Source organism: Oncorhynchus mykiss, chromosome 12 (genome assembly GCF_013265735.2).
Source record: "Oncorhynchus mykiss isolate Arlee chromosome 12, USDA_OmykA_1.1, whole genome shotgun sequence".
Taxonomy (NCBI): Eukaryota; Metazoa; Chordata; class Actinopteri; order Salmoniformes; family Salmonidae; genus Oncorhynchus; species Oncorhynchus mykiss.
Genome location: NC_048576.1, coordinates 98476604 through 98503360, shown reverse-complemented (window position 1 = coordinate 98503360; position 26757 = coordinate 98476604). Strand labels below are relative to the sequence as shown.

Genomic DNA, 26757 nt, shown 5'->3' with positions numbered 1-26757 from the left:
AGCCTGCTTTCCTGCCTGTAGCCTGCTTTCCTGTCTGTAGTCCGCTTTCCTGCATGTAGTCCGCTTTCCCGCCTGTAGCCTGCTTTCCTGTCTGTTTCCTGCTTTCCTGCCTGTATCCTGCTTTCCTGCCAGTAGCCTGCTTTCCTGCCTGTAGCCTGCTTTCTTACCTGTAGCCTGTAGCCTGATTTCCTGCCAGTAGCCTGCTTTCCTGCCAGTAGCCTGCTTTCCTGCCTGTAGCCTGCTTTCCTGAATGTAACCTGCTTTCCTGTCTGTATCCTGATTTCCTGCCTGTAGCCTGATTTCCTGCCAGTAGCCTGCTTTCCTGCCTGTAGCCTGCTTTCCTGAATGTAACCTGCTTTCCTGTCTGTGGCCTAATTTCCTGCCTGTATCCTGATTTTCTGCCTGTAGCCTGCTTTTCTGCATGTAGTCCGCTTTCCTGCCTGTAGCCTGCTTTCCTGTCTGTAGCCTGCTTTCCTGCCTGTAACCTGATTTCCTGCCAGTAGCCTGCGTTCCTGCCTGTAGCCTGCTTTCCTGCCTGTAGCCTGCTTTCCCACCTGTAGCCAGTAGCATGCTTCACTGTATGTAACCTTCTTTCCTGCCTGTAGCCTGATTTCCTGCCAGTAGCCTGCGTTCCTGCCTGTAGCCTGCTTTCCTGCCTGTAGCCTGCTTTCCCACCTGTAGCCAGTAGCATGCCTCACTGTATGTAACCTTCTTTCCTGCCCGTAGCCTGCTTTCCTGCCTGTAGCCTGCTTTTCTGTCTGTAGCCTGCAGCTTTCCTGCCTGTAGCCTGCCTCTTCTGCCTGTAGCTTGAACACTCTGTAGCCTGTATAGCCTGCCTAATTGTGTGTGTGTGTGTGTGTGGGTGTGTGTGTGCGTGTGCGTGTGTGTGCGTGTGTGTGCGTGTGTGCGTGCGTGCGTGTGTGTGCGTGTGTGTGTGTGTGCGTGCGTGACAGCTAGTGTGACCTGGTTTCATGCTGACTCACAATGTCAAAACTGACCACCCGGTCGGCTGTTGCTATGGCATCGTGGTTAGATTAGCAACCTGGCTAAATGTTAAATGCTAAAAACAATAGGCTACCAGATGGCAGAATATGATGAGTGGGGGATGCAGGTTCTTTCTCTCTGTTAATGTTTTGACAGATATAACCTTCCACGGGCTGTTTAGAGCAAATCAAGACTTCATCACGTAGTAAAAGTTAGATTTGACTGTGTTTGCTGTGTGATGTGGTTCCCTCCCTTCCCTGACTTTCAAATCAAATCAAATGTTACTGGTTAAATACACATATTTTGCAGATGCTTATGTTTCTAGGGATAACAGTGCAGCAATACCGAGCATTACCAAACAATACACACAAATCCTTAAAACATTTAAAGAACGTAGAGCTCTTTGTCGAGGCACAGATCTGGAGCATTGAAGGTCCCCAAGAACACAGTCGCCTCCATCATTTGGAACCACTCTAAGACTCTTCCTAGAGCTGGCCGCCGGACCAAACTGAGCAATCTAGGGACAAGGGCCTTGGTCAGGGAGGTGACCAAGAACCCAATGGTCACTCTGGCAGAGCTCCAGAGTTCCTCTGAGGAGATGGGATAACCTTCCAGAAGGACAACCATCTCTGCAGCACTCCACCAATCAGGCCTTTATGTTAGAGTGGCCAGATGGAAGCCGCTCCTCAGTGAAAGGCACATGACAGCCCGCTTGGAGTTTGCCAAAAGGCACCTAAAGGACTGTCAGACCTTGAGAAACAAGATTCTCTGGTCTGATGAAACCAAGTTTGAACTCTTTGGTCTGAATGCCAACCGTCACATCTGGAGGAAACCTGGCACCATCCCTACGGTGAAGCATGGTGGTGGCAGCATCATGTCTGGAGGACACCTGGCACCATCCCTACGGTGAAGCATGGTGGTGGCAGCATCATGTCTGGAGGACACCTGGCACCATCCCTACAGTGAAGCATGGTGGTGGCAGCATCATACTGTGGGACAGCATCATGCTGTGGGGATGTTTTTCAGCGGCATGGACTGGGAGAATAGTCAGGATCAAGGGAAAGATGAACGGAGCAAAGATCCTTGATGAAAACCTGATTTCTGCTATCTCCTGAAGTCCACAATCTGCTCCTTTTGTTTTGTTAACGTTGAAGGAAAGGTTATTTTCCTGGCACCACTTCACCAGGGCCCTCCCCTCCTCGCTGTAGGCTGTCTCATCATTGTTCGTAATCAGGCCTACTACTGTTGTGTTGTCTGCAAACCTGATGATTGAGTTGGAGACGTGCGTGGCCACGCAGTCATGTGTGAACAGGGAGTACAGGAGGGGGCTGAGCACGCACCCTTGTGGGGCCCTCGTGCTGAGGATCAGCGTAGCAAGTTCACAGGTTCATCAGTTTGGATTAACAGTCTGTACTAAATGTCTTTCCATTCATCCTGTTGTTGCTGCCCGGGGTGGAGAGAAAGGTAGGAAGAAGAAGAAGTGCCTGAGGCGGAGCGAGGGCATCCCAGCCCAAAAACCCTTCCCAAAATGTCCCCCATGCCACTGCCAGGGTTATTCATAGCCAAAGAAACGCTCAGCGCCTTGCCAACCTTCTGGTTTATCAACTAAATCATTCATTTTTACTTTGAATAATTAAAAAAAATGGCATCTTTTTAATAATCAACATTTTTGAGAGGAGGAGGACGAGAAGGAGGAGGAGTAGGAGGAGGAGAGGGAGGAAGAGGAGGAGGACAGGCAGGCCAAGTTGAGAGATAAAGGACATTCAGGGATACAGATGGACATGGAGCACGATTGGAGTTCCAAACCGACAAAAAACACCTGATAGCTGACATTCAGACTTCAGACACAAATGCGGATAACAGACCCTCAACATCAGCGACCCAATTTGTGTTGACGCTAAAGTTGTGATTAAGTGTATTGACACTAAGCCTACAGAATGTGGCCAATGATACGTGGTCGTGTGCATCTCATATCTAGACGCGGTGCTCAGGGCCTACCTGGCTTCCTCGTCTCTGGCGATCAGAAGGCGCATTTGGTTGCTCGAGGACGCTGATCTCAGAACGTCTACTGCTCTGTTATAAAACAATAACAGAAAAACAAAAAAGTTAATGTCTTGACGACATCAACACAAATTTCACTGGTCTTTTTGGTATTTTTCCAATGAAGAGAGAGTTTTTTTTTTTTTATTGTTGAACCTACCTTTCACTGGTGACCCCTAGTAAACTCTCCCCATTCACCTCCAAGATCTGGTCTCCCGCCTGAAGGTGTCCTGGTGAGGTGAGAGGTCAACACAAGGTCACAGGTCAAACAGTGATGTCATCAAGGTGAGGATGTATTAATCACATCATATGATGTCATCAGAATATGAAGTATAAGAGAGGTTGGTTCAGTGAAAATCCTGCTTGTACGATGAGTAACCTTGCCTCAGTCAAGAGTCCCGAAAACTTGTTTTTGGCTCCCCAAACTATAGCTCAGCGGGCTAATGGTCTTGTGGCGGGCAGACGACCCAGAGTTCAGGGGGCACCTTTTACCTGGAATATCTAAGCATAACAAACCAGGGCCTGTGTTCACAAAGCCTCTCAGACTGGGAGAGCTCATCTAGGATCTGGTATCCACCTGTCTTATTCAATATTATCTAATAGGCAAAACTGATCCTAGATTAGCACTCCTAATCTGAGAGGCTTTGTGAATAGGGCCCAGGTATTTTAAATCTGATATAAATTACAGGAGCCCTATTGGCTGGTATCGTGACAACACTAATCACGTCTCTACCAAACAAGGGAAAGTAAGAAGAGCACTTAAGGGGAGTATACAATCTGTAGACGGCATAGACTAAGAGTAAACAAAGAGATGAAAACTATTGAGAGGGCCCTTCCTGGACCTTCCTTGACCGCTGAAGGAGACTTGTTAATCAGTGATATGTCTCTATCTCTTTATCCCACCAGAACTGACCTCAGAACAGTTAATCAGTGATATGTCTCTATCTCTTTATCCCACCAGAACTGACCTCAGAACAAACAGTTCATCAGTGATACCATCCTGAGAGATGAGATGTCACCACAACCACTTCTCCTGTCACTCACTGGTTCATGAGCTCAACCTAGGATGCATCTGAAATGGCACCCTATTTCCTATATATAGTGCACTACTTTGACCAAAGCCCTCCAAGTGCCCTTGTCCAAAGTAGTTCACTACATAGTGAATAGGGTACCAAATCAGACACAACCCTAGAGGAGATTGTTTGGAAGTGGAGTAATTTAACGACTCTATATGATAAACACATTACTATCTCTTCCTCGGGGATAACCTTATTGGGATTGTGTCTAGCTAGGGCCTTTCTCTTTGGACCAGGCGATCTATGTTCGCAACCCACTAGAGACCTGGTCCTTCTCCCTCAGTTCATTACGATATGATATAACCAATCTGAGATCCCGACCCACTAGAGACCTGGTCCTTCTCCCTCAGTTCATTGCGATATGATATAACCAATCTGGGATCCCAACCCACTAGAGACCTGGTCCTTCTCCCTCAGTTCATTACGATATGATATAACCAATCTGGGATCCCGACCCACTAGAGACATGGTCCTTCTCCCTCAGTTCATTACGATATGATATAACCAATCTGGGATCCCGACCCACTAGAGACCTTGTCCTTCTCCCTCAGTTCATTACGATATGATATAACCAATCTGGGATCACGACCCACTAGAGACCTGGTCCTTCTCCCTCAGTTCATTACGATATGATATAACCAATCTGGGATCACGACCCACTAGAGACCTTGTCCTTCTCCCTCAGTTCATTACAATATGATATAACCAATCTGGGATCCCGTCCCACTAGAGACCTGGTCCTTCTCCCTCAGTTCATTACGATATGATATAACCAATCTGGGATCACGACCCAGTAGAGACCTGGTCCTTCTCCCTCAGTTCATTACGATATGATATAACCAATCTGGGATCACGACCCAGTAGAGACCTGGTCCTTCTCCCTCAGTTCATTACAATATGATATAACACAGAGTTGTGCAAACTGTACATCATAGCAATTGCAGTTAGTTCCATTCACTACAGTAGGGCTAGTAACAATGGTACATTTGATTAATTTAGTCAATTTCTGGAGCCCAAAAGGGACAAGTTACATAAGTCACTGGTCTAAAAGACTTGATGAGTTTATCTGATATGATCTGTAGCAGAGAGCATGTTCTACATAACTTATTTTAAATAACCATGTTTTAACAGTCCAAATACCCAGACTTAGTAGGTCTTCTGGGTAGAAGAAAATACAATGTTTTATAGTGCGAGGACTTTTTTTGAAAAATGAGTTTGCTTTAAATGCTAGGATGTCATACTCATTTCGACTTTTCATCTGGTAGAATTCACTGCACCACTATTCAAGAAGATATTCGTTTTTCGAGATGCACTTGTGTCTGACAACAGCTGATAACAGATCTGTACTCATATAGACACTCTATACTGATACTGTAGTAAGTCTCCATAGTAACAGAGTCTGTACTCATATAGACCTCTATACTGACACTGTAGTAAGCCTCCATAGTAACAGTCTGTACGCATATAGACCTCTATACTGACACTGTAGTAAGTCTCCATAGTAACAGTCTGTACTCATATAGACCTCTATACTGACACTGTAGTAAGTCTCCATAGTAACAGTCTGTACTCATATAGACCTCTATACTGACACTGGTGTAAGTCTCCATAGCAACAAAGTCTGTACTCATATAGATCTCTATACTGACACTGTAGTAAGTCTTCATAGTAACAGAGTCTGTACTCATATACACCTCTATACTGACACTGTAGTAAGTCTCCATGGTAACAGAGTCTGTACTCACATAGACCTCTATCTATACTGACACTGTAGTAAGTTTCCATGGTAACAGAGGAAGACAGGAAGAGATCGAGACAGACCTGTTTAATCCTACCCTTCAGAGGTATTAACACTGATAGTACTACGCACTGGGATGATGCTGGACACACACACACACACACGCACACACACACACACACACACACACACACGCACACGCACACGCACACACACACATGAGCCACTTACACCACAGCCTGTACGTATACATTAAAGTAGTAGTTAGCTGTATTTCCTGAGGGCTATAGGTAGTAGTTAGCTATATTTCCTGAGGGCTATAGGTAGTAGTTAGCTGTATTTCCTGAGGGCTATAAGTAGTTAGCTGTATTTCCTGAGGGCTATAGGTAATAGTTAGCTGTATTTCCTGAGGGCTATAGGTAGTAGTTAGCTGTATTTCCTGAGGGCTATAGGTAGTAGTTAGCTGTATTTCCTGAGGGCTATAGGTAATAGTTAGCTGTATTTCCTGAGGGCTATAGGTAATAGTTAGCTGTATTTCCTGAGAGCTATAGGTAATAGTTAGCTGTATTTCCTGAGAGCTATAGGTAGTAGTTAGCTGTATTTCCTGAGGGCTATAGGTAGTAGTTAGCTGTATTTCCTGAGGGCTATAGGTAGTAGTTAGCTGTATTTCCTGAGGGCTATAGGTAATAGTTAGCTGTATTTCCTGAGGGCTATAGGTAGTAGTTAGCTGTATTTCCTGAGGGCTATAGGTAATAGTTAGCTGTATTTCCTGAGGGCTATAGGTAGTAGTTAGCTGTATTTCCTGAGAGCTATAGGTAATAGTTAGCTGTATTTCCTGAGAGCTATAGGTAGTAGTTAGCTGTATTTCCTGAGGGCTATAGGTAGTAGTTAGCTGTATTTCCTGAGGGCTATAGGTAGTAGTTAGCTGTATTTCCTGAGGGCTATAGGTAATAGTTAGCTGTATTTCCTGAGAGCTATAGGTAATAGTTAGCTGTATTTCCTGAGGGCTATAGGTAATAGTTAGCTGTATTTCCTGAGGGCTATAGATAGTAGTTAGCTGTATTTCCTGAGAGCTATAGGTAATAGTTAGCTGTATTTCCTGAGAGCTATAGGTAGTAGTTAGCTGTATTTCCTGAGGGCTATAGGTAATAGTTAGCTGTATTTCCTGAGGGCTATAGGTAGTAGTTAGCTGTATTTCCTGAGAGCTATAGGTAATAGTTAGCTGTATTTCCTGAGGGCTATAGGTAGTAGTTAGCTGTATTTCCTGAGGGCTATAGGTAATAGTTAGCTGTATTTCCTGAGGGCTATAAGTAGTTAGCTGTATTTCCTGAGGGCTATATGAGTTAATCGAGCAATTAGAAGCTCAACTCACTCTGCCTAGATATGTTGTCCACTACTAGATCTTCCTTGGTTTCAATTGGTTTTATTGTGATAGAAAATGTATCTGCTGGAAGCGCTTGTTGCTGTTTCCCGAAGCCCCTGCGCTCTGCCTAAGAAAACAGCTATCTTCATCATCTTCCTTTTCCGCCATATTGCTTTCCCCTATCCAGTCCTGTCAGATCTTCAATAGGGAGCGAACGAGGACAGGAAGAAAGACAAACTTCTGGAATGAAACATGGCCCAAGGTTGTGACCTCAGTAACCCTTCCTTCCGATGAATAATAGTTTATTCTAGGAACTCTCTGTTCCAGTGAAACCACTTCACTCCAAACCCCATGTGTCCCAAATGGCACTGTATTCCCAATTTAGTGCACTACTTTTACCCACAGAGCACATAGGCTTCTGGTCAAAAGTAGTGCACTAAATATGGAATAGGGTGCCATTTGGGATGCAAACCCTTTCTGACTTCTGAGTCTGATGGATTTTCCCAGGCCTTCATTCACAATAATGAGATTGCTCTTCTTTGGTCATTAGTGCGAAAGCTGTCCCAAATCACAGGGATCAAAGCAATTTAATCACACCATGTGATAACTACTACCCAGTAGTTATCTGTGTCCCAAACGGGACCTTATTCCCTACATAGTGCACTGCTTTTGTCCAGAGCCCTAAAGTAGTGCACTATGTAGGGAATAGGGTGCCAGCTCTGGTCTAAAGTAGTGCACTATGTAGGGAATAGGGTGCCAGCTCTGGTCTAAAGTAGTGCACTATGTAGGGAATAGGGTGCCATTTGAGATGCAGTACTTATCAGCGACTGTTGCTGCCCTTTTCTGCAATCCTTCATTTCAGGGACCAAGTAGAGAAACCACATCCAAAACACACAGACCAGAGCGGCCTGTCGATTAGTGGACTGAAACACAGACCAGAGTGGCCTGTCGGTTAGGGGACTGAAACACAGACCAGAGTGGCCTGTCAGTTAGTGGACTGAAACACAGACCAGAGTGGCCTGTCGGTTAGGGGACTGAAACACAGACCAGAGCGGCCTGTCGGTTAGTGGACTGAAATACAGACCAGAGCGGCCTGTCGATTAGTGGACTGAAATACAGACCAGAGTGGCCTGTCAGTTAGTGGACTGAAACACAGACCAGAGTGGCCTGTCGGTTAGGGGACTGAAACACAGACCAGAGCGGCCTGTCGGTTAGTGGACTGAAATACAGACCAGAGCGGCCTGTCGATTAGTGGACTGAAATACAGACCAGAGTGGCCTGTCGATTAGTGGACTGAAACACAGACCAGAGTGGCCTGTCGATTAGTGGACTGAAACACAGACCAGAGTGGCCTGTCGATTAGGGGACTGAAACACAGACCAGAGTGGCCTGTCGGTTAGTGGACTGAAACACAGACCAGAGTGGCCTGTCGATTAGTGGACTGAAATACAGACCAGAGTGGCCTGTCGATTAGTGGACTGAAACACAGACCAGAGTGGCCTGTCGATTAGTGGACTGAAATACAGACCAGAGTGGCCTGTCGATTAGTGGACTGAAACACAGACCAGAGTGGCCTGTCGATTAGTGGACTGAAACACAGACCAGAGTGGCCTGTCGATTAGGGGACTGAAACACAGACCAGAGTGGCCTGTCGGTTAGTGGACTGAAACACAGACCAGAGTGGCCTGTCGATTAGTGGACTGAAATACAGACCAGAGTGGCCTGTCGGTTAGTGGACTGAAACACAGACCAGAGTGGCCTGTCAGTTAGTGGACTGAAACACAGACCAGAGCCACAGACCAGAGCGGCCTGTCAGTTAGTGGACTGAAACACAGACCAGAGTGGCCTGTTGATTAGTGGACTGAAACACAGACCAGAGTGGCCTGTCGGTTAGTGGACTGAAACACAGACCAGAGTGGCCTGTCGATTAGTGGACTGAAACACAGACCAGAGCCACAGACCAGAGCGGCCTGTCGGTTAGTGGACTGAAACACAGACCAGAGCCACAGACCAGAGTGGCCTGTCGGTTGGTGGACTGAAACACAGACCAGAGCAGCCTGTCGGTTGGTGGACTGAAACACAGACCAGAGTGGCCTGTCAGTTAGCAGACTGAAACACAGACCAGAGCCACAGACCCGAGTGGCCTGTCAGTTAGTGGACTGAAACACAGACCAGAGCGGCCTGTCGATTAGTGGACTGAAACACAGACCAGAGTGGCCTGTCAGTTAGTGGACTGAAACACAGACCAGAGCCACAGACCCGAGTGGCCTGTCAGTTAGTGGACTGAAACACAGACCAGAGTGGCCTGTCAGTTAGTGGACTGAAACACAGACCAGAGTGGCCTGTCAGTTAGTGGACTGAAACACAGACCAGAGCCACAGACCAGAGCGGCCTGTCAGTTAGTGGACTGAAACACAGACCAGAGTGGCCTGTCAGTTAGTGGACTGAAACACAGACCAGAGTGGCCTGTCAGTTAGTGGACTGAAACACAGACCAGAGTGTCCTGTCGGTTAGTGGACTGAAACACAGACCAGAGCCACAGACCAGAGTGGCCTGTCAGTTAGTGGACTGATACACAGACCATAGTGGCCTGTCAGTTAGTGGACTGATACACAGACCAGAGTGGCCTGTCAGTTAGTGGACTGAAACACAGACCAGAGTGGCCTGTCAGTTAGTGGACTGAAACACAGACCAGAGCCACAGACCAGAGTGGCCTGTCAGTTAGTGGACTGAAACACAGACCAGAGTGGCCTGTCAGTTAGTGGACTGAAACACAGACCAGAGCCACAGACCAGAGTGGCCTGTTGGTTAGTGGACTGATACACAGACCAGAGCCACAGACCAGAGTGGCCTGTCGATTAGTGGACTGAAACACAGACCAGAGCCACAGACCAGAGAAGCCTGTCGGTTTCGGTTAGGGGACTGAAACACAGACCAATGATAAACAGTGATTTATAATGGAGGGATACTTCTACTGTCTGAATGATAAACAGTGATTTATAATGGAGGGACACTTCCACTGTCTGAATGATAAACAGTGATTTATAATGGAGGGACACTTCCACTGTCTGAATGATAAACAGTGATTTATAATGGAGGGATACTTCTACTGTCTGAATGATAAACAGTGATTTATAATGGAGGGATACTTCTACTGTCTCAATGATAAACAGTGATTTATAATGGAGGGACACTTCTACTGTCTGAATGATAAACAGTGATTTATAATGGAGGGATACTTCTACTGTCTGAATGATAAACAGTGATTTATAATGGAGGGATACTTCCACTGTCTGAATGATAAACAGTGATTTATAATGGAGGGATACTTCTACTGTCTGAATGATAAACAGTGATTTATAATGGAGGGATACTTCCACTGTCTGAATGATAAACAGTGATTTATAATGGAGGGATACTTCTACTGTCTCAATGATAAACAGTGATTTATAATGGAGGGACACTTCTACTGTCTCAATGATAAACAGTGATTTATAATGGAGGGACACTTCCACTGTCTGAATGATAAACAGTGATTTATAATGGAGGGACACTTCTACTGTCTGAATGATAAACAGTGATTTATAATGGAGGGACACTTCTACTGTCTGAATGATAAACAGTGATTTATAATGGAGGGACACTTCTACTGTCTCAATGATAAACAGTGATTTATAATGGAGGGACACTTCTACTGTCTGAATGATAAACAGTGATTTATAATGGAGGGATACTTCTACTGTCTGAATGATAAACAGTGATTTATAATGGAGGGATACTTCCACTGTCTGAATGATAAACAGTGATTTATAATGGAGGGACACTTCTACTGTCTCAATGATAAACAGTGATTTATAATGGAGGGACACTTCTACTGTCTGAATGATAAACAGTGATTTATAATGGAGGGACACTTCTACTGTCTCAATGATAAACAGTGATTTATAATGGAGGGACACTTCTACTGTCTGAATGATAAACAGTGATTTATAATGGAGGGACACTTCTACTGTCTGAATGATAAACAGTGATTTATAATGGAGGGATACTTCTACTGTCTGAATGATAAACAGTGATTTATAATGGAGGGACACTTCTACTGTCTGAATGATAAACAGTGATTTATAATGGAGGGACACTTCCACTGTCTGAATGATAAACAGTGATTTATAATGGAGGGATACTTCCACTGTCTCAATGATAAACAGTGATTTATAATGGAGGGACACTTCTACTGTCTCAATGATATACAGTGATTTATAACAAGTGCCATGGGATCATTTAATGACCTCAGAGAGTCAGGACACCTGTTTAACATCCCATCCGAAAGACAGCACCCAACACAGGGCAGTGTCCCCAATCATTGCCCTGGGGCATTGGGATATTTTTTTAAACAAGAGGAAAGAGTGCCTCCTACTGGCCCTCCAACACCACTTCCAGCAGCACCTGGTCTCCCATCCAGGACCAACCCTGCTTATCTTCAGAAGCAAGCCAGCAGTGGTATGCAGGGTGGTATGCTGCTGGCTGTTAACCCACTGTTCCCTGGTAGGCCATCGTTGTAAATAAGAATGTGTTCTTAACTGACTTGCCTAGTTAAATAAAGGTTCAATTAAAAAAAATAAAAACCTGTGTTACTGTTGCCATCGCCACCCGTTCTCTTTCTACATAGAAAGACACTTACCATCACTTGAAGCAAGGCCACCTGGTAAAATCCTTTTCACGTAGACTCCAAACTCCTCTCCCGTTAACTCCTTCATTCCTCCAATCACTTTGATCCCTGAGGGGGAAAATAACACCATAGAACAGAGGGCTGTTTAATATACATGTTACATGCATATACATCATACATGCCTATACATGTTTAACTACTGTCTGTCTGTCACTGGGTTAGTAATGACTCATAGAACAGAGGGCTGTTTAATAGTGGCCTATACATGTTTAACTACTGTCTGTTTGTCTGTCTGTCTGTCACTGGGTTAGTAATGACTCTGAGCTGAAAGCTGTCTCAGGAAGAACAGTAGAGTCTTCTCCAATTGAACGACAAAAAACTGATCCCATCCACTGAAGTTGATGAAGTTTGGAGAGTTGACCTTGTTCTTCAGTCATTGTGCAGAACAGCAGAGATATCTCTGTATGCTGACACAATAGTGGTGGGAATTCTGTACATTCTCTTTACATCAACAGGCCTATCTGTGTCAATAACATAGCATGAGTTAAACCTACACAACTAAAGCACTCGTCTCCAACAGCCTTGAGGGGATACAGAAACTCAGGTAACCCTTCACAAAGCCTTTGTAATGTAAATTAGCATACTAATACCACTGCAGTTTAAATAATGGCTACATAAGCAATGTACTGATAGTATACAGTGTATGTATATTCTACAGAGACACTCCTGGACTCTCAACTGTTTTTTTGGGACTGAGGTGAACTATAAGGAAGTGTTGCCCAGGTAACAGGCCAACAACAACCACCGATGAACTTTACTACATGGTAATTACAACAAAAGGTAACTTAATGGTTGCCTCAGGTTATTAAAAGTGTGTGTGTGTGTGTGTGTGTGTGTGTGTGTGTGTGTGTGTGTCAAGCGGTTGCTGTATATGTATGCCTGTCTCCCAAATGCCATCCTATTTTCAGTGTGGTCCTACATGGTTAATACCTGACTATGGGTCTATAGATGGGTCTATAGATGGTTAATACCTGGCTATGGGTCTATAGATGGGTCTATAGATGGGTCTATAGATGGTTAATACCTGACTATGGGTCTATAGATGGGTCTATAGATGGTTAATACCTGACTATGGGTCTATAGATGGGTCTATAGATGGTTAATACCTGACTATGGGTCTATAGATGGGTCTATAGTTGGTTAATACCTGACTATGGGTCTATAGATGGTTAATACCTGGCTATGGGTCTATAGATGGTTAATACCTGGCTATGGGTCTATAGATGGGTCTATAGATGGTTAATACCTGACTATGGGTCTATATAGATGGTTAATACCTGACTATGGGTCTATAGATGGTTAATACCTGACTATGGGTCTATAGATGGGTCTATAGATGGTTAATACCTGACTATGGGTCTATAGATGGTTAATACCTGACTTTGGGTCTATAGATGGGTCTATAGACGGTTAATACCTGACTATGGGTCTATAGATGGTTAATACCTGACTATGGGTCTATAGATGGTTAATACCTGACTATGGGTCTATAGATGGGTCTATAGATGGTTAATACCTGGCTATGGGTCTATAGATGGGTCTATAGATGGTTAATACCTGACTATGGGTCTATAGATGGGTCTATAGATGGTTAATACCTGGCTATGGGTCTTTAGATGGGTCTATAGATGGGTCTATAGATGGGTCTATAGATGGTTAATACCTGACTATGGGTCTATAGATGGGTCTATAGATGGTTAATAACTGGCTATGGGTCTATAGATGGTTAATACCTGGCTATGGGTCTATAGATGGTTATTACCTGGCTATGGGTCTATAGATGGGTCTATAGATGGTTAATATCTGACTATGGGTCTATAGATGGGTCTATAGATGGTTAATACCTGGCTATGGGTCTAAAGATGGGTCTATAGATGGGTCTATAGATGGTTAATACCTGACTATGGGTCTATAGATGGGTCTATAGATGGTTAATACCTGGCTATGGGTCTATAGATGGGTCTATAGAAGGTTAATACCTGACTATGGGTCTATAGATGGGTCTATAGATGGTTAATAACTGACTATGGGTCTATAGATGATTAATACCTGACTATGGGTCTATAGATGGGTCTATAGATGGTTAATACCTGGCTATGGGTCTATAGATGGGTCTATAGATGGTTAATAACAGGCTATGGGTCTATAGATGGTTAATACCTGACTATGGGTCTATAGATGGGTCTATAGATGGTTAATACCTGACTATGGGTCTATAGATGGTTAATACCTGACTATGGGTCTATAGATGGGTCTATAGATGGTTAATAACTGGCTATGGGTCTATAGATGGTTAATACCTGGCTATGGGTCTATAGATGCGTCTATAGATGGGTCTATAGATGGGTCTATAGATGGTTAATACCTGACTATAGGTCTATAGATGGGTCTATAGATGGTTAATACCTGGCTATGGGTCTATAGATGGGTCTATAGATGGTTAATACCTGACTATGGTTCTATAGATGGGTAATACCTGACTATGGGTCTATAGATGGGTCTATAGATGGTTAATACCTGACTATGGGTCTATAGATGGGTCTATAGATGGGTAATACCTGACTATGGGTCTATAGATGGGTCTATAGATGGTTAATACCTGACTATGGGTCTATAGATGGGTCTATAGATGGTTAATACCTGACTATGGGTCTATAGATGGGTCTATAGATGGTTAATACCTGACTATGGGTCTATAGATGGGTCTATAGATGGTTAATACCTGACTATGGGTCTATAGATGGGTCTATAGATGGTTAATACCTGACTATGGGTCTATAGATGGGTAATACCTGGCTATGGGTCTATAGATGGTTAATACCTGACTATGGTTCTATAGATGGGTAATACCTGACTATGGGTCTATAGATGGGTCTATAGATGGGTAATACCTGACTATGGGTCTATAGATGGGTCTATAGATGGTTAATACCTGACTATGGGTCTATAGATGGGTCTATAGATGGTGAATACCTGACTATGGGTCTATAGATGGGTCTATAGATGGTTAATACCTGACTATGGGTCTATAGATGGTTAATACCTGACTATGGGTCTATAGATGGGTCTATAGATGGGTAATACCTGACTATTGGTCTATAGATGGTTAATACCTGGCTATGGTTCTATAGATGGGTCTATAGATGGGTAATACCTGACTATTGGTCTATAGATGGGTCTATAGATGGGCCTATACATGGTTAATACCTGGCTAAACACATGCTTTGTTTGTAAATTATGGTTGAGTGTTGGAGCATGCCCCTGGCTATCTGTACATTTTTTAAAAAACAAGAAAACGGTGCTTCCTGGTTGGCTTTATATAAGGAATATGAAAATAGTTTTGATACTTTTGATACTTAAGTGTATCTGTATTGGAATGAATGTCATGTTTCTAATATATCTGTATTGGGATAAATGTCATGTTTCTAATATATCTGTATTGGAATGAATGCCATGTTTCTAATATATCTGTATTGGAATGAATGCCATGTTTCTAATATATCTGTATTGGAATGAATGTCATGTTTCTAATATATCTGTATTGGAATGAATGTCATGTTTCTAATATATCTGTATTGGAATGAATGCCATGTTTCTAATATATCTGTATTGGAATGAATGTCATGTTTCTAATATATCTGTATTGGAATGAATGTCATGTTTCTAATATATCTGTATTGGAATGAATGCCATGTTTCTAATATATCTGTATTGGAATGAATGTCATGTTTCTAATATATCTGTATTGGAATGAATGTCATGTTTCTAATATATCTGTATTGGGATAAATGTCATGTTTCTAATATATCTGTATTGGAATGAATGTCATGTTTCTAATATATCTGTATTGGAATGAATGTCATGTTTCTAATATATCTGTATTGGAATGAATGTCATGTTTCTAATATATCTGTATTGGAATGAATGTCATGTTTCTAATATATCTGTATTGGAATGAATGCCATGTTTCTAATATATCTGTATTGGAATGAATGTCATGTTTCTAATATATCTGTATTGGAATGAATGTCATGTTTCTAATATATCTGTATTGGGATAAATGTCATGTTTCTAATATATCTGTATTGGAATGAATGTCATGTTTCTAATATATCTGTATTGGAATGAATGTCATGTTTCTAATATATCTGTATTGGAATGAATGTCATGTTTCTAATATATCTGTATTGGAATAAATGCCATGTTTCTAATATATCTGTATTGGAATGAATGTCATGTTTCTAATATATCTGTATTGGAATGAATGTAATGTTTCTAATATATCTGTATTGGAATGAATGTAATGTTTCTAATATATCTGTATTGGAATGAATGTCATGTTTCTAATATATCTGTATTGGAATGAATGTCATGTTTCTAATATATCTGTATTGGAATGAATGTCATGTTTCTAATATATCTGTATTGGAATGGATGTCATGTTTCTAATATATCTGTATTGGAATGAATGTCATGTTTCTAATATATCTGTATTGGAATGAATGTAATGTTTCTAATATATCTGTATTGGAATGAATGTAATGTTTCTAATATATCTGTAGTGGAATGAATGTCATGTTTCTAATATATCAAACAATCAATCTGCCTCATCCACTTCCATTGTTGCTAAACATTCCACAACTTAATGGACAATTAGTTCATTGGATCAGGCCGTATGAGGGCTTAGTATAGTGGAGGAGGTTGGATGAGGATCGTGGCTGGAGGGGGGCGGTAGTGGTGGGGGTCATAAGTGGGTGGTTTCAGCAGGCATCTTAGCATAATGCCTCAGAGACAAAACAAACTGCAGGGGTTCTGACCTGTCACCAAGGACGTACACACCAGCTGCCTGGCCAGATCAAAACCCCACTTCCTGTCCGCTCATTCACCTTGGTCTATATGTGCTGTATCCCTGCTCTAGCTATGGGTTCTGGTCAAAACAGTCATGCACTATATCGTGAATAGGGTGTTATGTCAGGCAGTGTCACCTTTGTGGGATTAGGCTATAAAACATGGATTAAAGGAGAAGTTGTTTTTTACGACCAAATCTCTATTTTTGATGTCAATAGAATGTTATTAAAAGGGTCCAGACACCTGAAGAAAGGCTCCAAGAACACCCAAATACGAAATAAAGATCTCAGTATAGTGATGCAGGTCTTTAAATGTTGTACACATGAAATTGTGTCATTCCAAACTTTATCCTCAATCTTATAATCCATTTTGCGCGACTCGAGCCGTTTCCCCTAACTAGTTTCCCCCGTTTCCCCTAACTAGTTTCCCCCGTTCCCCCGTTTCCCATAACTAGTTTCCCCCGTTTCCCCTAACTAGTTTCCCCCGTTTCCCCTAACTAGTTTCCCCCGTTTCCCCTAACTAGTTTCCCCCCGTTCCCCCTAACTAGTTTCCCCTCGTTCCCCCTAACTAGTTTCCCCCGTTCCCCCTAACTAGTTTCCCCCGTTTCCCCCGTTTCCCCTAACTAGTTTCCCCCGTTTCCCCTAACTAGTTTCCCCCGTTTCCCCTAACTAGTTTCCCCCGTTTCCCCTAACTAGTTTCCCCCGTTTCCCCTAACTAGTTTCCCCCGTTTCCCCTAACTAGTTTCCCCCGTTTCCCCTAACTAGTTTCCCCCGTTTCCCCTAACTAGTTTCCCCCGTTTCCCCTAACTAGTTTCCCCCGTTTCCCCTAACTAGTTTCCCCCGTTTCCCCTAACTAGTTTCCCCCGTTTCCCCTAACTAGTTTCCCCCGTTTCCCCCGTTTCCCCTAACTAGTTTCCCCCGTTTCCCCTAACTAGTTTCCCCCGTTTCCCCTAACTAGTTTCCCCCGTCTCCCCCGTTTCCCCTAACTAGTTTCCCCCTTTTCCCCTAACTAGTTTCCCCCGTTTCCCCTAACTTGTTTCCCCCGTTTCTCCTAACTAGTTTCCCCCGTTCCCCCTAACTAGTTTCCCCCGTTCCCCCTAACTAGTTTTCCCCCGTTTCCCCTAACTAGTTTCCCCCGTTCCCCCTAACTAGTTTCCCCCGTTTCCCCCATTTCCCCTAACTAGTTTCCCCCGTTTCCCCTAACTAGTTTCCCCTGTTTCCCCTAACTAGAATGTTCCATTCTCCGTGTAGCCTGCTGCTACAGGTAACTGCTCAAATAAAGGAAACATCAACATAAAGTGTCTTGGTCACCACGAGCAACCGGAAGAGCTTCAATGCGCCTTGGCATAGACTCTACAAGTGACTGGAGCTTCCTGTGTGGAAGCACCCCATGCTTTCAAAATACTATGTAACCCTCATTTATTCAAGTGTTTCCTTTATTTGGGGAGTTACCTGTAGAACGGACAGAAATGTATCGCTTGAGTCATAACAAAATGGAATATACTTTCTCGTACTCTCTCGCACACCACTCACACCCGCACACACACACCCGCACACACACACTCACAAACACACACACCACTCACACACACACACACTCCATCCATTAGAGCAGTACCTGTGTAGCTCAGGGCTAGTCTGCTCTTTCCAGGCAGACAATATGTTAGCGCTAATTGAGTTTGGAGCGAGAGGAGCATGTTAATTTTCTGAGATCAGGTTTTGGGAGTTGCTCTTCCTTCGCTCCTTTCCTCCTCTCCTTGTCCTCTCTCTCCTCTCTCTCCTCTCTCTCTCTCTCTCTACTTCTTTGATATGCTTAGGTCCTCCCTCTCTCTGTCAGGGTGTTTTCTCTCTCACTATGTAGCTCTGTCATTATGTAGTTCTGTCAGGGTGTAGTTCTGTCATTATGTAGTTCTGTCAGGGTGTAGTTCTGTCAGGGTGTAGTTCTGTCATTATGTAGTTCTGTCAGGGTGTAGTTCTGTCAGGGTGTCAGGGACATTCACGTCCTCTTCCCATGATGAGACATCCCATAATATAAGAGATGAAACAGCTTGTAGAGACCACAGGACTCAGACACATCAAGACGAAGTGACCTCTAAAGAGAGGAAGAGGAGGTCAACTATAACGAGAGGAAGAGGAGGTCAACTCTAAAGTGAGGAAAAGGAGGTCAACTCTAAAGAGAGGAAGAGGAGGTCAACTCTAAAGAGAGGAAGAGGAGGTGAACTCTAAAGAGAGGAAGAGGAGGTGAACTCTAAAGAGAGGAAGAGGAGGTCAACTCTAAAGAGAGGAAGAGGAGGTCAACTCTAAAGAGAGGAAGAGGAGGTCAACTCTAAAGAGAGGAAGAGGAGTTGAACTCTAAAGTGAGGAAGAGGAGGTCAACTCTAAAGAGAGGAAGAGGAGGTGAACTCTAAAGAGAGGAATAGGAGGTGAACTCTAAAGAGAGGAAGAGGAGGTGAACTCAACAGAGAGGAAGAGGAGGTCAACTCTAAAGAGAGGAAGAGGAGGTCAACTCTAAAGAGAGGAAGAGGAGGTCAACTCTAAAGAGAGGAAGAGGAGGTGAACTCTAAAGAGAGGAAGAGGAGGTGAACTCTAAAGAGAGGAAGAGGAGGTGAACTCAACAGAGAGGAAGAGGAGGTGAACTCTAAAGAGAGGAAGAGGAGGTAAACTCTAAAGAGAGGAAGAGGAGGTAAACTCTAAAGAGAGGAAGAGGAGGTCAACTCTAAAGAGAGGAAGAGGAGGTCAACTCTAAATGTACTTTACTTGTGGGTCGTTCTGGTCTACTACAGATGAATGGACACAGAAGGCAGGACCTCTAAGGCTTGGTGGTGCCGACTCCATTTTGTACGACTGTGTGTCTGCATACCAAGTCCAGGACAGTCAGGATATGATTTACAACATGTATCTATCTATACAGCAACCAGGGTGATGTGTTTTGCTGTGTAGGGACAACTGTCTTATTTACCATGCCTATTCACCATGACCACGATATCTTAGTGGGAGGACTTTGAGAATACAGTGTGTGTGTGTGTGTGTGTGTGTGTGTGTGTGTGTGTGTGTGTGTGTGTGTGTGTGTGTGTGTGTGTGTGTGTGTTTGTGTGTGTGTGTGTGTGTGTGTTTGTGTGTATACATGTGTGTGTGATGTGTCTGTAGCCTTGTGCTGTCCCGGGGAGTGAACTGAGGACGATTGTAGTAAACAACTGATCTTCTTGTCATTATCCTGGCAGGACAGAACTCAGCGGTTAAAGCCTCACCACATGTCTCACTTCTCTACTACACATACACACACATACACACACACACACACACACACACACACACACACACACACACACACACACACACACACACACACACACACACACACACACACACACACACACACACAGACTAGCTCTAAAACACTGGTAACTGTTATCTACAGTCTGTCTGTTTCAGTCTGTCTATGGACATGTACTAAACCCTGTACTAGTTTTCCTGCCACTTGATCTATATAGACAGGTTAACCTACAGTATAGATCCAGAACACATAGATCTGTGACAGGTTAACCTACAGTATAGATCCAGTACTCATAGATCTGTGACAGGTTAACCTACATTATAGATCCAGTACTCATAGATCTGTGACAGGTTAACCTACAGTATAGATCCAGTACTCATAGATCTGTGACAGGTTAACCTACATTATAGATCCAGTACTCATAGATCTGTGACAGGTTAACCTACATTATAGATCCAGTACTCATAGATCTGTGACAGGTTAACCTACGGTATAGATCCAGTACTCATAGATCTGTGACAGGTTAACCTACAGTATAGATCCAGTACTCATAGATCTGTGACAGGTTAACCTACAGTATAGATCCAGTACTCATAGATCTGTGACAGATTAACCTACATTATAGATCCAGTACTCATAGATCTGTGACAGGTTAACCTACAGTATAGATCCAGTACTCATAGATCTGTGACAGATTAACCTACATTATAGATCCAGTACTCATAGATCTGTGACAGATTAACCTACAGTATAGATCCAGTACTCATAGATCTGTGACAGATTAACCTACATTATAAATCCAGTACTCATGGATCTGTGACAGGTTAACCTACAGTATAGATCCAGTACTCATAGATCTGTGACAGGTTAACCTACAGTATAGATCCAGTACTCATAGATCTGTGACAGGTTAACCTACATTATAGATCCAGTACTCATAGATCTGTGACAGGTTAACCTACAGTATAGATCCAGTACTCATAGATCTGTGACAGATTAACCTACATTATAGATCCAGTACTCATAGATCTGTGACAGGTTAACCTACAGTATAGATCCAGTACTCATAGATCTGTGACAGATTAACCTACATTATAAATCCAGTACTCATGGATCTGTGACAGGTTAACCTACAGTATAGATTCAGTACTCATAGATCTGTGACAGATTAACCTACATTATAGATCCAGTACTCATGGATCTGTGACAGGTTAACCTACAGTATAGATCCAGTACTCATAGATCTGTGACAGGTTAACCTACAGTATAGATCCAGTACTCATAGATCTGTGACAGGTTAACCTACATTATAGATCCAGTACTCATAGATCTGTGACAGATTAACCTACATTATAGATCCAGTACTCATAGATCTGTGACAGGTTAACCTACAGTATAGATCCAGTACTCATAGATCTGTGACAGGTTAACCTACATTATAGATCCAGTACTCATGGATCTGTGACAGGTTAACCTATAGTATAGATCCAGAACACGTAGATCTGTGACAGGTTAACCTACAGTATAGATCCAGTACTCATAGATCTGTGACAGGTTAACCTACAGTATAGATCCAGAACACGTAGATCTGTGACAGGTTAACCTACAGTATAGATCCAGTACTCATAGATCTGTGACAGGTTAACCTACAGTATAGATCCAGTACTCATAGATCTGTGACAGGTTAACCTACAGTATAGATCCAGAACACGTAGATCTGTGACAGGTTAACCTACATTATAGATCCAGTACTCATGGATCTGTGACAGGTTAACCTACAGTATAGATCCAGTACTCATAGACCATGTCTCTGTGATCTACATAGACAAGTTAACCTACAGTATAGATCCAGAACACGTAGATCTGTGACAGGTTAACCTACAGTATAGATTCAGTACTCATAGATCTGTGACAGGTTAACCTACATTATAGATCCAGAACACGTAGATCTGTGACAGGTTAACCTACATTATAGATCCAGTACTCATAGACCATGTCTCTGTGATCTACATAGACCGGTTAACCTACAGTATAGATCCAGTACTCATAGATCTGTGACAGGTTAACCTACAGTATAGATCCAGAACACGTAGATCTGTGACAGGTTAACCTACATTATAGATCCAGTACTCATGGATCTGTGACAGGTTAACCTACAGTATAGATCCAGTACTCATAGACCATGTCTCTGTGATCTACATAGACCGGTTAACCTACAGTATAGATCCAGAACACGTAGATCTGTGACAGGTTAACCTACAGTATAGATCCAGAACACGTAGATCTGTGACAGGTTAACCTACAGTATAGATTCAGTACTCATAGATCTGTGACAGGTTAACCTACAGTATAGATTCAGTACTCATAGACCATGTCTCTGTGATCTACATAGACCGGTTAACCTACAGTATAGATCCAGAACACGTAGATCTGTGACAGGTTAACCTACAGTATAGATTCAGTACTCATAGATCTGTGACAGGTTAACCTACAGTATAGATTCAGTACTCATAGACCATGTCTCTGTGATCTACATAGACCGGTTAACCTACAGTATAGATCCAGAACACGTAGATCTGTGACAGGTTAACCTACAGTATAGATCCAGTACTCACAGAACATGGAAGGAACATGTGTTCACTCTGCATGTATATGCTGCACTAATATAATTAGAATGATTAGAACACACCTGTCCTGTTACAGCAACATTGTTCATTCTAATTCTGTGGTTCTACTGTTCCATGATGATGTCAGCTCTAGACTGTAGTTAACAAGTGTGTTGTAGAACAGAATGGGGAAGGCACTTAGCCAGACCATTCTCACAGTCAGTAAAGAGAATGTGTTCTAGACTTTCCCAGACCCGTCTTCTCACAGTCAGTAAATAGAATGTGTTCTAGACTTTCCCAGACCCGTCTTCTCACAGTCAGTAAATAGAATGTGTTCTAGACTTTCCCTGTCCAGTCTTCTCACAGTCAGTAAATAGAATGTGTTCTAGACTTTCCCAGTCCAGTCTTTTCACAGTCAGTAAATAAAATGTGTTCTAGACTTTCCCAGACCATTCTCACAGTCAGTAAATAGAATGTGTTCTAGACTTTCCCAGACCATTCTCACAGTCGGTAAATAGAATGTGTTCTAAACTTTCCCAGTCCAGTCTTCTCACAGTCAGTAAATAGAATGTGTTCTAGACTTTCCCAGACCATTCTCACAGTCGGTAAATAGAATGTGTTCTAGACTTTCCCAGTCCAGTCTTCTCACAGTCAGTAAATAGAATGTGTTCTAGACTTTCCCAGTCCAGTCTTCTCACAGTCAGTAAATAGAATGTGTTCTAGACTTTCCCAGACCATTCTCACAGTCAGTAAATAGAATGGGCTGTTCGGCAAAGTTTTGTCAAAATGTGAGTATACCCACTTCTCCAAGCACCGCTACACCACTGGTCAGTACTGTAGCTAGCTGAGTGTGTTGTGGGATAGAATGTGTTACAGACTTACCCAGTCCATTCTCACAGTCGGTAAATTCTATTTCATGAACGGCACGATCTACCCCATACGGACCCATTAGTGTCCTAGAGGAGAGGAGAGGAGAGGAGAGGAGAGGAGAGGAGAGGAGAGGAGAGGAGAGGAGAGGAGAGGAGAGGAGAGGAGTTTGAGGTGAGGAAAACGGGAACGGAGAAGGGGAAGAGAAAATGAAACAAAGTGAATCACCAACATCAGCTTTACATTGATTATCCAAGGTTTGACAACAAAGAAACAAACTAATTGACCCCAGAGCAGTAACCAATATACATCTCCATTATACAGTACACACATTTCCTGGTTTCACAGATTCCAGAACACCACCAGGCCACTAGAGCATCATTGTAAATATCAGCACTGGCTGTAGCGCTGTAGGTCGGGGGGGGGGGGGGGGGGGGGGGGTGTCAGAGATATTTTTTGCTATTTTCATAGCGGGAATTATGAGTGCAAGACCGGGACGTGGCGCGAAAAGGCTGAGCTTTGATGAGTAAATAAGCTGTAGGTGTGTCGATGCTTGGCCCCTCACTGGCCAATCAGAACATGGATTCAATTGAGATTGTGTGTCACTGATCTACACACAAAACCCCATAATGTCAAAGTGGATTTATGTTTTTAGAAATGTTTATAAATTCATTACAAATGAAAAGATTAAATGTCTTGAGTCAATAACCCAATAAACACTTTGTTATATCGAGCCTAAATAAGCTCAGGAGTAAACATTTGCTTAACAAGTCACATAATGATTTGTATGGACTCAGTCAGTGTACAATAATTACATTTGAATGACTAACCCATCTCTGTACCCCACACATACAATTATCTATAAGGTCCATCAGTTGAGCAGTGAATTTCAAGCACAGATGCAACCACAAAGATCAGGGAGGTTTTCCAAAGACTCGCAAAGGGCACCTACATTATTAGTAGGGTAAAAGATGGGTAAAAGATGGGTAAAAAGATGGGTACAAATTTAAAAAAGCAGACATTGAATATCCCTTTGAGCATGGTGAAGTTATTAATTACACTTTGGATGGTGTATCAATACACCCAGTCCCTACAAAGATACAGGCATCCTTCCGAACTCAGTTGCCGGAGAGGAAGGAAACCACTCAGGGATTTCACCATGAGGTCAATAGTGACTTTAAAACAGTTACAGAGTTTAATGGCTGTGATAGGAGAAAACTGAGGATGGATCAACAACATTATAGTTACTCCACAATACTAATACAAATATTACAAACATGCATCATGTCTGCAATAAGGTACAAAAAAAGTACTTGCAAAAAAATGTGGCAAATAAAGTGAATTTTTTTTCCTGAATAAAAAGCCTTATTTTTGGGGGCAAAACCAACACAACACATCAATGAGTAGCACTCTTCATGGTGGTGGTGGCTGCATCAGTCTTTACTGTAGTTTATTTACTAAATATTGTCTTACCTCTACTTCTTCAACTGCATTGTTGGTTAAGTAAGCGTTTCACAGTACACCTGTTGTATGTGACAAATATAATTTGATTTTGATTCATGGGTATACTTATGAGGGTTTTTTTTTTTTTTAGGTTTAAAAATAAACGGAATAGAGATAAGCACAGGCTAAATCCTAAAGGAAAAAACAGGTACTGTCTGTCAGCTTTCCAACAGACACAAATTCACCTGTGTTTCTCTATTGGCCTTTTGTTCTCTGTGTGAACCATGGAGGTACTGGTAAGCAATGACAATCTGCACTGTCTGCACAATCTCTCGAGGTATGGGATCTAGCCTTCTGATTCAGCCCCCCGGGGACAATCTCTCGGGGTATGGGATCTAGCCTTCTGATTCAGCCCCCCGGGGACAATCTCTCGGGGTATGGGATCTAGCCTTCTGATTCAGCCCCCCGGGGACAATCTCTCGGGGTATGGGATCTAGCCCTCTGATTCAGCCCCCCGGGGACAATCTCTCGGGTATGGGATCTAGCCTTCTGATTCAGCCCCCCAGGGACAATCTCTCGGGTATGGGATCTAGCCATCTGATTCAGCCCCCCGGGGACAATCTCTCGGGGTATGGGATCTAGCCTTCTGATTCAGCCCCCGGGGACAATCTCTCGGGGTATGGGATCTAGCCTTCTGATTCAGCCCCCCGGGGACAATCTCTCGAGGTATGGGATCTAGCCTTCTGATTCAGCCCCCCGGGGCAGTGGGGAATATCAATATTTCAGCGTGAGAGGCTCCATGGACACGTCACAGAGGACAAAAGACTCCCGTAACTAAGACAATGAGAGGTTTGACGTACGTACAAATGAACCAAGCAAGTCACTGTTATTCGAGGGTTGAGTGTTGAAGTCGTTGGTGAAAGTGGGTAGACCAAACGTTGATTTTAGGGATAGAAAGTGAATGTTTGGAAAGAAGGGAGTCATAGGGAGGAATGTGTTCTTTAGGAGAGCATTGAGAAGAAGAAGAAACAGTAGTTTTTTTGTGTTGATGAATGGTAGAGTACTTCTGGTAGTATGCAAGTCTAATAGAGGACCTTTACCTGATGAAGATAAACCTCATCACAATGACTTACTATAGGTCTACTACAGATATTATTATCTATTCAGGCCTAATAGAGGACCTTTATGAATATAAACCTCATCATAATGACTTACTATAGGTCTACTACAGATATTATTATCTATTCAGGTCTAATAGAGGACCTTTACCTGATGAAGATAAACCTCATCACAATGACCTAATATAGATCTACTGCAGATATTATTATCTATTCAGGTCTAATAGAGGACCTTTACCTGATGAAGATAAACCTCATCACAATGACCTAATATAGATCTACTGCAGATATTATTATCTATTCAGGCCTAATAGAGGACCTTTATGAATATAAACCTCATCATAATGACTTACTATAGGTCTACTGCAGATATTATTATCTATTCAGGTCTAATAGAGGACCTTTACCTGATGAATATAAACCTCATCATAATGACTTACTATAGATCTACTGCAGATATTATTATCTATTCAGGCCTAATAGAGGACCTTTATGAATATAAACCTCATCACAATGACTTACTATAGGTCTACTACAGATATTATTATCTATTCAGGCCTAATAGAGGACCTTTATGAAGATAAAGAGCACCACTTCAGCACTTGGAGGCTGGAACATTCAGTCTTCTCTGCTCTTCTAGAACCAAATCATTGATTCTTAGAGTCTTAGAGC

General features: G+C 42.8%; 1 protein-coding gene across 6 annotated transcripts in view; it reads right to left on the bottom strand.

Annotated features, from left to right (window-relative positions):
- Positions 1 to 26757, bottom strand: part of LOC110487124 (syntaxin-binding protein 4) — a 138480-nt gene that overhangs the window by 60879 nt on the left and 50844 nt on the right. For all 6 annotated transcript variants that reach the window (XM_036939460.1, XM_036939458.1, XM_036939459.1 and 3 more), the window contains exons 2-5: positions 23540 to 23613; positions 11883 to 11978; positions 3185 to 3254; positions 2983 to 3057 (exon numbers count right to left, since the gene is read on the bottom strand). In XM_036939460.1, the coding sequence (XP_036795355.1) occupies positions 2983 to 3057; positions 3185 to 3254; positions 11883 to 11978; positions 23540 to 23613 (315 nt within the window). The remainder of the gene's footprint in view (positions 1 to 2982; positions 3058 to 3184; positions 3255 to 11882; positions 11979 to 23539; positions 23614 to 26757) is intronic.